The sequence below is a fragment of the Phascolarctos cinereus genome, unplaced genomic scaffold (genome assembly GCF_003287225.1).
Source record: "Phascolarctos cinereus isolate Bilbo 61053 unplaced genomic scaffold, phaCin_HiC Scaffold_4;HRSCAF=312, whole genome shotgun sequence".
NCBI lineage: Eukaryota > Metazoa > Chordata > Mammalia > Diprotodontia > Phascolarctidae > Phascolarctos > Phascolarctos cinereus.
Genome location: NW_027555847.1, coordinates 156,190,946 through 156,209,265, shown reverse-complemented (window position 1 = coordinate 156,209,265; position 18,320 = coordinate 156,190,946). Strand labels below are relative to the sequence as shown.

The following is an 18,320-nucleotide window of genomic DNA, read 5'->3' as shown; positions in this document are numbered from 1 at the left end:
TTACTGATGTAAATTCATCTTATTCTTTTAATGAACATTAAATGTATTTTGTGTGTGTGTTTCAAATGGACAGTGGTATCAGAAATTATGTTAAGTAGCACTTATCTAAATGATTAAAGATACCTAGAAGAAAAAGTGCCTCTTAGAGTAAATATGACAGTAATACAAATGGTTGTTTTATTACTTTATTTAAAATTCTGAAATTATAAAAATAAGAGTATAATGATAATCACGCACCTTGATAGCTTGCTCAAAATTGAGAACTTTCCGATTAACTTGGTTTCCAATCATGCCAGCATCCATCTTGGGATCCATCATTTCAATGGCAGACATAGCTTCAAAAAGACCAAAGCTGCAGAAAAAATCCCAACAAATTATAGTCCTTCAACCAATCCATTAGTCTGCCTATAAGCTAGTCATTGATCACATAAATTTTTTTTTGGTAAAGGTTTTTTTCAATCTCTGAGGCTTACATTTCAACTGAATGTCATCCACTTAGTTACACAAAAATTATAAACAAATATTTCCTATCTAGCATAATGAACTGGCTATGTAAATACACAATGGTAGGAAAACAGCTTTCTAGGAGGCAATTCCAAAAATTTTAAAAAAAGCTTATACATTCAGTCAGCAATATGACAATGGCAAAGAGGTTGATGTGACTCTGCGATTCAAGCCCTAACTTGTATCAATTACCAACTGTTCAATTTGCACATCAAGTCATGTTACAGTAGGGTTTACTGAATCATTAAAGTGAGATTTGGTTAAGATGCTGGCGACCACATTTCCTTCTGTATGTTTTCCTCTTTGCCTTCCAAGATATAGTTCATTCAATTGTTCCTTTTCAATCTCCTTGTCCAGATACCAACCAAAGAATATTGTTGGTCAACAAGGTTCTGTCTGCTGCCCTTTTCACTCTTCCCCTTGACATCATACAATCTAACCCCACACTACCTTTTCAGACTTAGCTCATGTTACCTCTTTCTATGTACTCTCTGCAGCATCCCAAAAGGAGCACTCACTGTTCCCCAAGCGTAGTTGAATTTTCTTACCTCCAAGTCTTTGTTTAGGCTATTCCCTATATTTTAAATGTTCTCTCTTCTCCTCTTACCTATCTATTAAACACTTAACCATTAGTTAAGGTCCAACTCAAATGCTACTTCCTTTACGAAGCTTTACTCCAATTGTCAACAATGAGAGGTATCACATAACATTTTGTGAGCTTAGCCTGTATTACTATAACTTAATCTCTCCTTTCCTAGACAATAAGCTCTATATTAAACTTTGTATTTCTCCTAGTGCGTAACAAAGGGTTCTATACCCAGTAGAAACTTTAGTTTGCTGAAAAAAAAATACAAAATATTTTTTGCATAAGTCTCAGTCCCTAGTCAAAGGAAGACATGAATATTAAACACTTTACCACTGGTTAAAGAGCATTAGTTAATTTGGAATTTCACAGTGTAACCCACAAAGTTTCAGAAGAGAGGTGGCAGAATAACTGGGCATAAGTACTTTGTTATTGTTCAGTTGTACACTGGAGACATCACAAAACCAGATCCTTTCCACTTCCTAATACTCTTATTATTGCATTGTCACCTGTTCCTTGGGCAAAAGAAAGTAAATCACTTACATTCTTTTTTATATTTTATTTTTAAAGATATTTACTGAAGATTAAACATGGGAACAATCAACTGAATAGAGGATGAATAAACAAGTATGGCATGCTCCTATAAACATAAGGTGAACAAGGTTAAATACATAATAAGCTGATACTGGCAAAGAAAGGTAAGGACATAAAACAATGTGCTTTTGAATCACTTACATTTTTAACCCCTTTATTTCTACAGACTCTACTTTATTAAGTGAACAGTAAGGGACAGCTATAGGGTCACATGGAATCCTATAGGGAAGATAAGTTAGGCAAGGAAGTAGCCAAAAATGGCCTCATCGAATTAAAAAAAGTGGTATTTTGACTATCAATGTGCCCGGTGCCACAAAATAGTTCACCAGGTTGTATAAATGTTTATAATTAGGCATTTTTAAAAAAAAGTTCTGAAGTATATGATTAGATAATTCATATTCCATGAGAATACTACTCTCCAAGAGTTCATATTACCTACACATTATTAAATCATCCCATTTCAAAGGCAACTTCAATAATATACTTACAGTTTGTCATGAAGCAGTTCTCCCAATTTCAATTCTAAAAACAAAGTAAAAATGTAGTACTTTTAATTCCAGAGTATAACACTTTTTAAAAAAGTGGTATCACAAAATAATACTTGTACGTTTTAACCTGTCTCATAAGAAAGCATTAATTCAATGCCCAGGATTATGCCTCACATAGAATAGGCATCCATATATCGACTAAACTATACAGTACTTAGATTAAGTAACTTGGAAACAAATTTTAAGTTGTGAGAAAACAGTCATCCTAAGATTGGCTATGCTCACCTTGAATCCCAACTGTATTCAAATCACTACTTCTTAAAAAAAGACACTGGTATATCTACAACAAACACTGCTACTTTAAAAAGTGTTTTGGAAACACTGCTGCCACAAAGTAATCTCTTTGTTCAAATGTACTTGAATCTAACATTTCTTTACAAATATAAAAACTGATCAAATCCATTAATACATTATTAATAGCAAAAAAAAATTAATCTAAATATTGCCTCTTTCCTAAAGACATAAAAGTAGTAGTAAAATTTAGACGAGATTCAACTTATTCTTTAATTTATAGGTTTTTTAAAGTATTTTTAAGAAAGAAATTAAGGGAGAATAATACTTCTAAGACCACAAATTACATGTTAAAGAAGTAGGCATTGGTTAAGGAATAGGATCAGTGAGCAAACTAAATACAAAAGAACAAGAAATCATGAAACTCATATAAACCTAAACTCAATAAAGCTAAAGACAATAAATTACATGAGGAAAAGCTACGTATTTGATAGGAGCTGAGGGCAAACCAAAAAGGAGCTTAGCAAAAATCAGGTTTAAGCGAACATCTTACACTATACATCCCTCCCCCCAATCTGAAATGGGTATATGACCTAAAAGAATAAGGGCTACATTATTTAAGAGAGAGAGGGAGAGAGAGAAAGAGAAAGGGAGACAGGTAGGGAGAGAGAGAGAGAGGGAGGGAGAGAGAGAGAGAGGGAGAGAGAGAGCAGAGAGAGCATGAAATTGGGTATCTTTCACAACTGAGGGTTAAGAGAAGAATTCTTAACCAAAAGAAAGTCATAATCACAAAATAAAAAGAGATAATTTCAGTTACATAAATCTGAAAAGCTGGTGAATAAACAAAATAAACGTGGCTAGGACAAGAAAGGTGTCTATTTTGGGGGAAAATCATTTGCATAAAATTTTTCTGATAAACTAGATATGTAAGGAATTCACACAAGTATATAGGGACTTTCTCCAAGGGGTATTAGGTCAAAGGACAGCAACAAACAGTTCTCAAGAGATTCTAACTATTAAAAACCATATGCAGGACTGATCACACTAAAAAAGTATAATCTCTTTGAAACTCAAAGCAACTCTAAGGTTTTACCCTCATGCCTAGTAAATTGACAAGATGACATAAAATGGAAAGAATCAATGTTGGAGAGGTCATTGAAAGAAAGACACACTAGAATACTGTTGGTAAACACTAAACAGCTCCCCACTGGTCCACCCTTTCTAGAAAGCAATCTGGAATTATACTAAGAAAATGAACAAAATATCCAACACCTTTTAACGCAAAGATCCTGTCGCTAGGAATATACCCCAAGGTGGTCAAGACAGAAGGAAAAGTCCTATATATACCAAATGTCCAAAAGTTTTAGCATTCTTTTTTTTTTACAAAATTTGAGTTCCAAATTTTTCTTTCTTTCTCTCTCCCTCCCCTCTTCTGAAAATGGTAGACAGTTTAATATAGTTTATACATATGCTATCATGTAAAACATATTTCCATATTCATCACAGTTGTGGAAGAAGAATCAAAAGGGCAAAAAAAAGACAAGAAAGAGTAAAGTAAGTGAAAAAAATATGCTTCGATCTTCATTCAGAGTCCATCAGTTCTTTATCTGGATATGGATAACATTTTCCTTCCTGAGTCCTTTGTACTTGTCTTGGATCATCGTATTGCTGAGAAAAGTCGAGTCATTCATATATTGTATACAATGTTTTCCCAGTTCCACTCATTTCACTTTGCATCAGTTTGTACAAGTCTTTCCAGCTTTTTCTGAAATGTGCCTGTTCATCATGTCTTACTGCACAATAGTAGTTCGTGACATTCATATACCACGCTTTGTTCACACATCCCCTCAATTTCCAATATTTTGCCACCATGAATAGGGCAGCTATAAATATTTTTGCATATGTAGGTCCTTTCCCCTTTTTTTAATGACCTCTTTGGGATACAGACCTAGTAGTGGTATTGCCGGATCAAAGGGTATAGTTGCCCTTTGGGCACAGTTCCAAATTGCTCTCCAGAATGGTTGGATCAGTTCTCAACTCCACCAACAATGTCCCAATTTTCCCATATCCCCTACAACATTTATCATTTTCCTTTTTTGTCATATTAACCAACCTGATTGGTGTCAGTTGGTATTTCAGAGTTGCTTCAATTTGTATTTCTCTAATCCAAAGTGATTTAGAGCACTTCTTCCAAAGCCTACAGACAGCTTTGATCTCTTCATCTAAAAGCTGCCTGTTCATATCCTTTGACCATTTATCAATTGGGAAATGGTTTATATTCTCATAAACTTGACTCAGTTCTCCACATAATTGAGAAATGAGGCCTTTATCAGATACTTGCTGAAAAGCAGGACTTTTCATGGTAGCAAAGAACTGAAAATAAAAGTTGATGCCTTAAGTTTAGCTACACACTGTGGGAAGAGCTAAACAAACTGTGCTACGTAAATGAAATGGCATATTACTGTGCTCGTAAGATACAATGAATAGGAATACACAGAAGACTTATATAAGAGTAAAGATTTATATGGCCCCATACAAGTGAAATAAGAATTAGGAAAACAATACATGATGGCAACAATTTAAACAAAAGAACACAAAAAAGAAACTGAGCTCCATATAATTATAATGGCACAGCTTGGCCTTAGAGAAGAGTTGAAAAAATATATTTCTCTCCTTTTTTTCAGAGATGGGGGGAGCTGGGGTAGGGGAGTGGGTATAATTATGGGTATGGATTATTACATATATCATTAGACCTTATTTATGTATTTGTTTTTAAAGCTGAGCTGCTTTTTTGCCCTCTTTTTAATATTTGTTTCATAGAATGCTGGGGAGAGATTTATTCTGAAATAAAAGTGATGTAAAAACAAAAGATATCAATGTTAACTTTTTTACTAATATGTTTCATTATGCTTGCTTTTCTAATTGCTGAATCATCCACATCTTAACCCCTTGTAATCTGGCTTCTAACCTCACCACATGTATGAAAATACTCTCTCCAAGGTTATTGATGATTTCATCAACAAATCTAATGGTCATTCTTCAGTTCCTATACTTCGTGGCATGTGACACTGTTGAACATCCCCCCTCCTCTTCTTTCATGACTGCTTTTTTCTGTTTCTTCTACCTGTCTGATCACGCCTTAGTTTTAAAACTATGTACCGACAGAATAGCAATATGGGCTGCTAATCCAACTGCATATCATTGTTTGGACAAAAAACATTTTTATCTACTTTCTTACATGTACAGTAAAGCCAAACGGATTACTAATCTTATTTAGAAGATTCTGTAGTGTTGTGTGCTTGATACATAATGTCATCTACAAGCACTCTGCATTAGATGCTATCAAGATGATGGCAAATACCTTTAGTAAGTATATATTATCCTGTTTCATACTTTGTTTGCTAATAAGTCAGAGGAGTTATAGCTGAAGAAATCTTGCATAATTTTTGATACATGAAAAGGAGGTATCTGAAGGACAAGTCATTAGGGCCACATTTTATTTTACTGAGACAAATGCTTTTTTAGGCAACAATAAGCATAACAGAATCTTGCCTTTCCTATACTTTTCAGCGAATTGTGAGATTATGAAGATGTGATCTGCTCTTCCAAAAGTCAGCTTGTCTCCTTTTCACACTTTCATTTAGAATGTCCTGTGGAATTCAGAGAATCATCAGAGGGAATTCAGAGAAACATAAGAAGGTTAGTAAGAACTGAAGCAAAATAAAGTAAGTGGAACCAAAAGGATAATGACTACAACTACGTAAAGGAAATGATCATACACTCTGAGAAACTGAAAAGCCAAAGCAGGTTCTAGAGAACAAATAATACAACAACTCTCCCCTCACAGCCCAGGGCAGATGAATGCTAGGATAGAATATTGTTTGTATACATTGTCAGAGGTGGTTGCAGTGTCTGATGTTTTTGCTTAACTGTCTTTCTTCATCCCAAGGGAAGCCTCAACGAGTCACTGAAATGACTAAGATATAAAGGCAACAAAACATTTACTTTAAAAAAAATGCTCTTAATAAAAGTACAAAGTTTTCTCAAAGATTTCCTAATAATAAAACAGGCAAAAGGGTTGTTAGTTACTGATACTTTCTCAATCACTTTTTCTTTTGGAAGTAATAAGATTTGTGCCTTTTTCTAAGCATTTAGTAAACACCGTCTTTCTGAAAATTGAATTTTATGTTTTTCAATTAACAAACACTTATTTTCTCTATTTCCTGTCACCTTTCCCCTAACAAGGAAGGAAAAAGAAAAGAAAAGCAAAAGCCTAATAACAACTATGCACAGTCAAACCAAACAACTTCTCATGTTGGCTGTGTCTAAGACTCTAAATGTCATTCTGCATGAGTTCATCCCCTCTGTTAGGAGTTAGGTAGCATCTTCAACACTAGCCCTCAGAAATCTTGGTTGGTCACCACAATGATCAGAGTTCTTAAATCTTTGATAGCTGTTAACTTTTATGACATTGTTAATACTGTGTAAATTGTTCTCCTGGTTCTGCTCACTTCATTCCGCAACAGTTTGTACAAGTTTTCTCAGAGTGCTCTAACTGTTGGTATCCTACTGTCCCCTTCTTCACTTATCTTTAAGAACTGACTCCTCAAAACCCTCAAAATCATGTTATCTCTAAGATGGACCTCTTCTGTATACACTTGGATCTGGTCTTGCTGATCTTTTTTTTTCTTTAATACAATTTCTACTTCCTCATGCAGTTGCAATACTGGAATTCAACTGTCGAGGCTCCCCTGTTGCTGACAAAAAAAATTTCATCATAGAAATCTTTAAAATCTTTAGTTGCATCTTTTTTTAAAAATTTTGCTAGTAATCTGGTAGCTGTTTAATTATTTTCATTAGGAGGAACATATTTGCAAATCAGGAATTCTCACAATCAGAATTCCACCTTGCTGAAGTGAAGACAGAGATTATATACATAAATCACAAGTGATAAGGGAGGGGGTAAAGTGGATTATAAACAAACGTTCCCAAGGCCAGAGCGGTTTCACATGACAAACCCACAAATGGAAGACAAAACAACAGTTCTGGAATCCTGTGGGAGCAATATTGCTCAAGTCCTTGGGGGCTGTTACTTGGTAGGTCACAGGACCAGAGTTCTGTGATATGAACAGGTTCTACAGTCTTTGATTCAATTCTATTTAGGTATACAGGCAGAAGGATGCCAGTGATTATGTGCTCTTTCACAAGACAGGCTGGATTTGAACTCAGATCCTCCTGACTTCAGAGCTAGTGCTCTATCCACTGCGACACCTAGCTGAAGACAAGCAATTCTAATCTACTAGTAGATTCATTACACATCATAGCGATTTGTGTGGAAGCATCTTCTATAGTATTATGGAGATTACAAATTAGTCAAAGTATTATTGTTTTTAACTTTGGGTTTAAGTAAGACCAACCCAAGGACTTTAATTTCCCACCAAGAAAAGGGAAGGGAAACAGTCTCAAAATCACAGACACTATACTGTAATGCCTATTTTTTGTAGTTGTTTAATTTTACATTAGACTCACTTCTTCATTCTGCCCTCACTTATTCAAAAGTCCTGCATGGTCATCAACTGGAGAATAGAAAAAAACTATAGTACATGAAATCACAAGTCTAGTCCACAAGAAAAAAAAAAATGAATATGAGAAACTGAAACATGGAAAGATTTTCATGAATTGATGCAGTGCAAAATAAGAATAACCAAAAACAAAATACACAAGTACAAAAATGTAAATTAAAAGATTAATAAAAGGAAGGTAAACTCTAGGCAACTGGAAAACCAATTAAGAACCCAGAAAACCAATAATGAAACACTGGTTTCATAATAGAGATGGAGGACAAATAAGACACAATCTCCCATATCATTTCAATTTCAGTCACTATATCAAATGTTTTTTGCTTAATTATTCTTTGTCTCAAGGGAGGATTCAGTCGAGTGGGGGTGGAAGGAAGATGGTTTTCTCTCCAGAAATGATCATGATGTAAAGATAAAATATATCAATTAAAATTAATATCATTTTGAGTTTCATGACATGTCTTGATAGAATTGGAGACAGCCTTAGATGTAATGAAACTAGGATTAAGAAGCACTGTTGTATAGAATAAATTTGTTATTCTAAATTTCAGTGTAAGCAAGGAAAGAATCAATACAAACTACTGAAAGTAGTGTTCTATAGTACAATACTTCTCTGAGTTACAGTTGGTAATTTAAATTAATTTATTTTATTTCTCCAGTACCTAAAGATCCTTTCAGTACTTCACTTGCTCTAAGGAATGAGTTCTGCCATACAGAATCTATCAAATAACTTTTGGAATGCATTTCGGTTACACGATAGAGTTAAAGACTGAAGCTGATACATTAGGTTGGAAAGAACATCTTAGACGATAAATAAAAACAGGAGATTCTAAGATGTAGTGACAGCACTGGACTTAGAAGTCAGAAGACTGAGACTGAGGTTCTAGTTCTCCCATAAACTTACTAAGAAACCTTGGGTAAGTCACTTCCCTTCTCTAGATGTTTCTTCATCTACAAAATGAAGGAATTAGATTATCTTTAAAGATTCTTAAGACTACAATGAATGTGTGTGTTCCCCTAAGACTACCTAAGGTGGAATTACAATGTGAAGCTAGGAAAAGTAAAAATCATAGCATAACAGTCTCCCTAAAGGAAGTAGTACATAAGACTCTGGGTCAAAAGTTTCATATTCTGACGACTAGGTAGTAATTCAAATTGGATGGGCTTAAAGTAGCATGCAACTGCTCATGAACACAAATTGTATTTTTTTAATCTAGGAAACACCTACACAAAAAATTAGCAAAGTAAACTGAGACTGGATGAAAAATAAGCTAGTTTAAATCAATGAAAACTTCCTAGAAAAAAGAAGCCTTGAACTACCATGAGAAGGGGAAAAATATAAAATGATGAGTAAAAGGAAGGAAATTATTCTAGGGCCATGAAAAACACTCTGAATAAACACAAATAAGGGAAAACTTAAAGCAAGGATCTCTCACATTCAATTTTGATAGAGCTAAGTATGCAATTTAATGTAGCACATGATGAGAAGATAGGTGCAGTAAACTAAGTGTAGTGGCATAATATAAGAAAGAATGTGAGGAGGCATGGAAAACAACTTGGTCTTCATTGCAGAGGTTTGGAAATTGGTAAAAGCAAAAGCAATAGATTTATGTGTAAAATTATCAGAACCTAGAAAAATTCCACTATACGATTTACTAAAGAGGGGAGGAAAACCCACTGTGATAAAGGTTTATTTTAAAGGAAAATACCTCACTATTTTTATCTTAAATGTATTTAAAAAACACAACACACACCAAACCACGACAGCAGTATTCTGAACTGGAATCTTCACTGTGAACCCGTATGGTTTATTCAAGAAGAGGTAAACAATATCCCTTGAAAAGAAGGAAAACCAAATTCTCAAAGTCATTAGTTCCACAGCTAGCAATATTCTATAATCCTCACATAGAAAATGAGTAAATTTCTTCCAGAGGATCTATTTTTTGTGATAGTAGCAGACCTAACCCTTAGCATAAGACATTTTCAGAGTTCTGATAGGATCGGCAGTTCCAAGAGGTATGCTATAGCAGGTACATCACTGTTCTTAGGACCTAGTTCCACACATAGGCTCATAGTGAAGGGACTGCTATTCTACCACAATACATACTATATATCAGGGATTAATCTGGGCCTCCTGCTCAAGATTACTCGACAAAACAGCTTTTTCAGCTAGTCAAAATGAAATGATCTTTCCCCTACCAGCACTCCACTTCTTGGACTTCCTGGAAAACCAGAGGGCTATAAAGAAGCAGTAACAGTAGTAGGAGCAGCAGCTAAGTGGCAAAGTGGATAGAGCTGCTGGGCCTATAGTATGGAAGACTCATCTCCCCTAGTTCAAACCTGTATCTCAGGTACTCACTAGCTGTGTGAACCTAGGCAAGTAACATAATCCTATTTGCCTCAGTTTTCTCATCTGTAAAAATGAGCTGGAGAAAGATACAATAGCAAACCACTCCTGTATCTCTGCCAAGAAAATCCCAAGTGGGATCACAAAGAATTAGGCACAACTGAAACAACTAAATAACAACAACAAATTATAGTTGCAGTAATAGCAGCAGCAGCAAGCATTTATGTAGGGTTTTTAGGTTTGCAGAGCACTTTACATGTTATCTCAGTTGAGGGATTTACTTTTAAGTGTTTTTTACTGTGTCCTCAGGCTCCAGGACCAATCCCTATGATCCCAACTACCAGTACCATAATCAGTAATAACTAACCCCAAGCTGATACTTAAAACTGTAGAGGTGGTTGCCTGGGCAGGCCTTGGTCTAAATTCTGCCTATATGGATCTTTAATTTCAAATGGCAATGGAAAAGATCAACTAGAGTCAAATGAATATAGGTAGTTTAAAGTCAAATGCAGTGCATCATTTGCACATTCAAAGATAATGGAGGAGCAACTCCAATGAACGGCCTTTTCTCGGTCTCTAGTCCTTCGCCTCTCCGCAGTATTTCTTGCCACTGACCAGTCTCTTTTAGTTAGAACTCTCCTGTGACACTACACTATTTGGATTTTCTAACTGATTTCTTCCTCTTTTTCATTTTTCTTGACTTCTAACTTGTGGGCCTCCCCAAGGGAGGTCTTTAGCTCTTTGCTCTAAGTCACTGACTCTCAGTTTCAGCTTTCTTTTGTACCTCACATCTAAGCAGTCACTTAAGTCCAGTCCATTCTTCCTTTGTAATATTTCTCATGTGTCTTTCTTTTTCCTTTCTCAATCTGCAATAATCAATCAACAAGCACTTATTAAGCACCTACGCTTTCACACAATGTGCTAGGTAACGGGGACTTAAATACAAAACTAAAACAATCCCTGTCCCCAAGAAGCTTATGGCCTACGTAGGGAAGCACGTAAACAAAATTAAATATCATTCAGTGACACCGTAAATATGAAGTAATAACCATCTACCTGGTCTCTCTCTGCTCCGGTCCATCTTGTACACAGTTGCCAAATTAATTTAATACTGCTTTTATATTTTCACCACCAACATTAACCTGCTCAATACTTTCAATGGTTCTCTACGGTCTATACAGTTAAATATAGTTAAAAGTCTTTATCCTGGCAATACAACTCCCCTTTCCAACCTTATTTTCTACTACCACGTGGACTCTTTACATGTGCCAGATAGGTCTATTCACTGTTTACTGAACACGTACCTGTGATCATACTGGTTTCTATCCCCCTTCCCCACAATTGGAAATGTCCTTCCTTTTCATCTGTTTTTCCAAATTCTACCCATCTTTTCAACACTTAACTGCTTATATGAATGATGAGGGGCAAATCATAACTTCTCTGAGTTTGATTTCCTTATCTGTAAAATGGAGATAATAATAGCACCTACCTCGTTACATTTTCTAAGGAAATGTGTAAATTACTTTGAAAACTTTAAAAAAGTATTATAATAACAGCATTTATATGGCACTTTAAGGTTTGCAAAAGCCCACCCTCTCACCTTTTTTGCCTTTCTTAGCATCCCAACACTTAAAAGTTCCTGGCATACAGTAGGTGCTTAATAAACACTTACTGACATTTCATTGGATCCTTAAGACAACACTGTGAGACAGGTGTTATCATTATCCCTATTTTACAAACTAGGAAAGGGAGATTAAAAGGTTAAGTAACTTGCTTAGGGTCACAAAGCTAGTGTCCAAGAAGGATTCGAACTGGGTCTTCCTAATTCCAAGTCCAATACCCAACCCACTATGAATGTCAGCTACTATTCAAGGCCTAGCTCATAATCTACCTCCAAAATGAAACTTTCCTCAATCACTCCAGTTGGTATTCTTTCTCCAAACTTAAATTATATGCTGCCTTTCTTTATTAATTATTCACAGATGTCTGATTACCTAACTTAGACTACAAGATCTCAAGGACAGCAATCTACCTCACTGGGTGATAGCTTCCTTATCTATGAAAAGAAACTACTGGTATAGATCAGGGGTTCTTAATTTGGGGTACATAGACCTTCAAGGAGTCTGTGAACTTGGATAGGAAAAAAAAATTACCCCTACCTTCTGAACTGAAATTTGGCATGTCCGATCAATTACCTAAAAACATTATTCTGGAGAGGTGTCCACAAGCTTTGCCAGACTGCCAAATGGGTTCACAAGTCACAAAACAAAGGAGGTTAAGAACCCCTGCTCTAGATGCCTCCAAGGAGTTGTTCCAGCTTTAAATTCTATAGTTACGTTTAACTACTGAGATGTTCCAAAGAGGCGAGCAGAGTACTATGTGTGGGTTCGCATACATTGTAGTCCAGAAGTCCCAGGAAGGTCCACTTGAGCTATTTTAGACACAATAAGTTGCACTGTGTCATGTCCCATTTAGCATCCCTGAAATTGCCCTTGTTTGTATAACTCAGATGTTGCACCATTCAATTCTCCTTGCAAGGATTATGGTCACCTATTCTGCAATGTTCTATCCCTAATGGGCCATTCCTCAGTGTTGTGAACCAACTGACAAATTTATGCCACTTCATGCTGCTTTCTATATCAAAAACTTTCACACTGGGCAACCTCAGCCAGACAGTACTGAGGACTGGTACCAAGGCATCTCTGAGTTGGCACAAGTTTTACCATCTGTGCTGCTACTATACAATTCAGGAGTCCTGGGACTAGAGGGTGACTGTGTGACAGAAGTAGCACATGTCTTCACAGGTATCTTTTGTTCAATGAACAGCTGATGCAACTCATTAGTAAGTGAAGTGGCATTATATTCCTTGACTCAATCCTTATTCCTGAGAGGATAATAGTCCAACCAATATAGCATATAAAATATTTTGTTTTACTAACACAATTATCTAGCTATATTTATGCCTAGATATGTTAATTTGTGGAAAGTGTTATCAGAAGGCCTTTACAACCCTTAACTGAAGTCAACCATTTATTAGTTATCTTCTTTATACAATGCAAAAATCTTTTTATTTCACAAATATTAATAACCACAATATACAAGACAGGAAGGCAACTATGGTTCAGTAAAATAAGTACTAAATGTGGAGACTGAAAACCTGGGTTTGAGTCCCAATTCTGTGACTTATTAGTGGTATAACGCTGGACAAATAACAGTCTGTCTCTGTCAGTTATCCCATCTTTAAAATGGGGATAATGTTTTCATTACCTATTTCAAAGGCTAAGAGAACCAAATAAGAATGTATAAAGTTTTTTGTAAATCTCAGAGCATCACTTATTAGTACTACATAAGAGTAATATATGCTTTATACAGTTCTTCAAATCCAATGAGCTTAATAAATGCTTAATTTTTAAAATAAACATCTTATAACTGAAGGCTAGTTAGTTTCTAATCACTGTGACAAATTGTAGTTTTTGTTCAATAAATATGGCCATAAATGGTATATGGAAAATTCAGGTCTGCAAAGACATGTATTCAAGTTTTCTGTTATAGCAACTGTATAGATTCACTGAGTTGAACCTCACAGACAACAGGTCTAGCACAATTCTCTGCCTTCTACATATATAATCATCTATTTTCATCAGAATGAATACTGAGAACTTCTTAACTCTAAATTAGCCAAGTATCCCTCTGACTCACTGCAGTGCTAAGTGTCAATGGAGCAATAATGTAATTCTTATCTGAATAACCTTTCTTGGTGGATAAACAAGAATCTAGGAAGGAAGAGATCTATGGCTGGCTTAATATATAGGCCTCAATCTTCCTGCTGCCTACAGACTTTAAAAATTAGTCAAACAAAGGAATGATGAAGTAAAAAGAAATTGAAAGCAAAGCAGCACTACAGGTACTCCCAGACTGTATTCATTAGAAGAATAACTTCTGGAGTATTCTCTCTTCACACCCAGAAAAGACCACTGAATGATTTTACTACAAATCTGATTGACTGCAAGTACTCTCTATACATTTATTATTACTTATAAAGATTTTTGTAAAAAATATTGTTTTAACCAGCATCTACCCTCAATACTTTATATTTACAAGGTACATTTTGGTTTTCATATGTATTTTAAATTACAGGCAAGTGGAAGCATAATTACAAAGATACTTTATGAACACTGCTTTCTTTTAATACAAACTGTGAGAATTTAGAACTAAAACTCAATTTTCTCTTTTCCTGATTTGTAGCACTTCTGATCCAAGTTATCACTTACCTCGACAAGCCTCTTCAAAATCTTGAGTTATGTCTACCCAATTTGTACTTGTGCTGTTCTTTTCCATCTTTTCAGGTATACTGAGCTCCCACCCTGAATCATCATCTTCTACAGAAGCTTTCATAACCATTTTACCTGTAAACCATGTCAAAATGAAAATGAATAGCTTTCAGTATTCCACAAAACTGAAGTATTTACACAATGTTCTCTCTGTTAAATTATTAGAGGAAGGAGTTACCAATAGGAAAACCCAGCCTGTACCACTTGCTTTCTGTGTGACCTTGGACAAATCATTTCACCTCTCTTCTCTTGTGAATGGAGCTGATGATCACTAAGGTCTCTTTCATTCAACTCTAACATTCTATGATTCTAACTCCCACCTTAGACTATAAGAACACTGGGAGATGGAAGTAATTTTGTAGATCATCTATTCCAAGCCCCTCATTTTACAAAGAAAGACTACCTGAAAAGCCAAAGAGGTTCCAATACTAATTTGTGATTGGTCAGGTCTGGGCATCCAAGTATAACTCTGCAAAGTGTCCTCTTCCAACCTAATTCTCAGAATCTGCCACTAGTTATCGGTCCCCTTTAACTGGAAATGCCTGAGGGCTGGACACATACCTCCAGTTACAGACAGGAGGCCAAGGTCATGCATGGGAACCAGGTTTGGGCAAACTAACCCTGACAAGGTCCACTCCTGGAAGGACCATTATGGATTTTTTTATAGACACCCTACAGGGGACAGAGACCAATGAACACCACAGTGACCGTCTTTCTGAGACACCAGAAAACAACAAAAAGACTGAAGACCACTCTGCCGGTTCTGATGAATTCAGGTGGAGCGCTCTTAACTTTGAGGGCTGGTGGCGACCCTACTACCTCCTTCCTCGGGTGACTGCCCCTGCTCCGGACCCCCACCCCCCACGGCAGGACCCCGGGCTGCTGGGCACATCGCCTTGCCAAGCGGCCTGAGGGGGCACCTCCACCTGCTGCCAGACTCCCTGCCCGCCCCCTCCCCCCAAAGCGGGGTCGCGTCTGCGGCGCCCGGAGCTTCGGGGGCCCCCTGGGTCGGGCCCGGCCCCCGGCGCCGGCCGGAGGAGAGGCTCGTGGAGGAGCAGGCGGGGCAAGGACGGGGCTGGCTAGCTTTCGCCCGGTCGCCGGGTCGTCGCGCGGGTGACACCGGGAGGGCGGGCGGGGCCGGACTGCTTGGGGCCCCTACCTGGGGCGAGGCGGGCCAGGGGCCGCAGGGTGACCCGCCGGCTCCAAGGGTCCCCCGCACCACGGAACTCCGCGCCACGACCGCGACGTTCCGAAAAGCAGAGCAAGGGGTTTCCGGGTCTGCCCTGTAACCGTCCCTACCGACTAGTTCGGCGGCGCCCCTGCCGCCGCGCACTGTACCGCCGCTGCTGCTGCCGACCTCGGAAATAACGTCGCCGCCACGGCCGCCCCCTCCCCGAGCAGACCAGCCCAGCCCGGCCCGGCCGCGTGCGCGCATGCGCGCATGCGTACGCCCAGTTCATGGGGCCCCGCCCCCTCGCTTACTCCCAGGGGCCTTGCTCACCACGCCACATACACGCATACATACACGCACCCAACACATACACATGCACATACTACATACACACACAAGCACACGCACAACCTCCTACACCCAACTCCCTCCCCAGTCTCGGCCAGGGAGCCTTCAATTCTCGCGTAATAAAGAGACTCTCGCGATAGCAGTTTATTCTTTTCCTTCTCAGGCCTCCCTTTCCTCTCTGTCCCCTTCCCAGTAGAGGTGGTGGAGCGGGCGGGGTCAAAGAAATGGGCGTGGTCTGTGCGTCTGTAAGTACGCGTGTTGCGGGGGCGGGGCTCTGGCTCGTGCGCCGCTGCGTTGGTGGGTCCTGTCACTGCTGCGAAGGTGCACGTGGTGAGGTGTTTGGGCCCTGGCGCTCTCCCTGATTCTCCCCCGGCTCTTCCCTCCCCCAACCCCGTAGTCTCGCACCTGGTCAAGCTCAGCCCAGCTCGCCCTTGTCCCTGGCCCCGTCCTCATTCCCTACTTGCTCTTAGGGTGCTGCTTCAAGTGCCGGAAAAGTGCGTTCAAAACAAAGGCTTATTAACTCCAACGGTTCCAGGAAGCAAATAAAGGGGTAATTTGAACAGCCAGTGAGACACCTTGACTGGTTTATTTGACCTAGCATAGTGTATGGGCACATAATAGGCGCTTAATAAATGTTTATGGACTGATAGATCTAACCAACACTAGTACTTCCTTCTCTAGAAATTCTAGAGACTTTATAGGAAGAAAAATCCCCCAAAACAAAAAAAGCCAAGCTCACAGACCCCAACTTAAGAACCCCGGATTAAGAGGTACACATTATCTATGTGCAGATGATTTCTAGAACTACATACCTATTCCTCCTCTCTCTCCTGAATTCTACATTTATTTCAAGTCGCAAAGTAATCCACTGTTGTCATTCTTACTGATCTAGTGACCCTAGCCTTCTGGCTTTTCCACCAGCAAGTTCCTCTGGGCATTTTCTCTGGCTGTCCCCTATACTTAAGCTGTTCTCTCAATCCTGCTCCCTGACTTCCTTTAAATCTGAACTAAAATCCTGCTTTGTACGGGAAGCCTTCCCTGACCTCTTCTAATTCTAGTGCCCTCTTTCTATTAATGATTTCTTATTTATCTCCCTATGCAACTTGCTTTGCATATATTTGCTTCCATGCCCCCCCCACATTAGATTGTAAACTCCTTAAGGGCCTCTTTTTATATCCCCAATTCCTGGCATATAGGTGCTTAATAAATGTTGACTGATTGATTGAGGCAGTATGGTGTGAAGATAGCAGTCTTCAGGAGTCAGGAAAACCAAAGTTCACAAGATCCCAGATTTAGGCCTGCAAGAGAATTTAAGACATGACCTCCTCATTTTACAGATCAGAGCCCTGAAAAGTTGTAACATGCCCAAAGTTACACGTGTAGCAAGTGACAGTGAGTGAACAACAGATTTAAACACATGTTCTCTGACTCCAAATCTAGCATTCTTTGATGCACCTGATGGGGTTGGGGTCTAGACCCCAGAAAGGAAAAACCCTGAACTTTCCCACTTGGCCAAATCTCTGGCATTCGCCTGAGGCTATAATCCCATCAACTAGCCCTTCATTGTAGCTACACCCAATCTCCCAATTCTGTTAATCTAGCCTGGCTTTCCTTTGTCTTACCTCCCTATGTATGGCCCCTGGCCACTTCCAGCCCTTCATCCTAGCTGGGTTCCATTCTCCCTTGGCTAGGTCCAGGTCCCAGGAGTTCTGTTCACCCCAGTTTACTGGCCACTCCTAGGTCACTCCCACAGTCTTTCTGTATATAAGGTCCATCTTGTCTCCATTAAGATGCTCAGATTCCTAAAATCTAGCCACTGCTTAGATTCTTAGAATCTAGTCAATGCTTGCAGACTCCTAGACTCCTTAAGAGTCTGCCCAAAATGATGGATGTTCTAATAAACCTTGTCTTTGGCTGAAAGAAGGCTTAGGTCAAATTCTTTTGGGCAGGACCCGCATGTTGTGATTTTGGGGTCCCAGCACCCCTGAATCCCTAAACAGCATTATACCTAGATGCTCAACTCCTGCTCTGACACATATTGCTTGTGTGACTTTGGACACTGTCACAATATCTCGGTGTCCTAA

At 38.5% G+C, this 18,320-nt stretch overlaps 1 protein-coding gene across 2 annotated transcripts in view; it reads right to left on the bottom strand.

Moving 5' to 3' along the window:
- The window catches only part of NAA35 (N-alpha-acetyltransferase 35, NatC auxiliary subunit), a 73,025-nt gene extending 56,688 nt beyond the window's left edge, over window positions 1–16,337 (bottom strand). The window contains exons 1-4 of one of the 2 annotated variants that reach the window (XM_020966945.2): window positions 16,017–16,337; window positions 14,658–14,792; window positions 2,170–2,203; window positions 238–352 (exon numbers count right to left, since the gene is read on the bottom strand). In XM_020966945.2, coding sequence (XP_020822604.1) covers window positions 238–352; window positions 2,170–2,203; window positions 14,658–14,792; window positions 16,017–16,152 — 420 coding nt within the window. In that variant the 5' untranslated portion in view covers window positions 16,153–16,337. Of the gene's footprint in view, window positions 1–237; window positions 353–2,169; window positions 2,204–14,657; window positions 14,793–15,876 lie in introns of both variants that reach the window. The other variant, XM_020966947.2, reaches the window with a different exon arrangement.
- Between the last annotated feature and the right edge of the window lie 1,983 nt (window positions 16,338–18,320).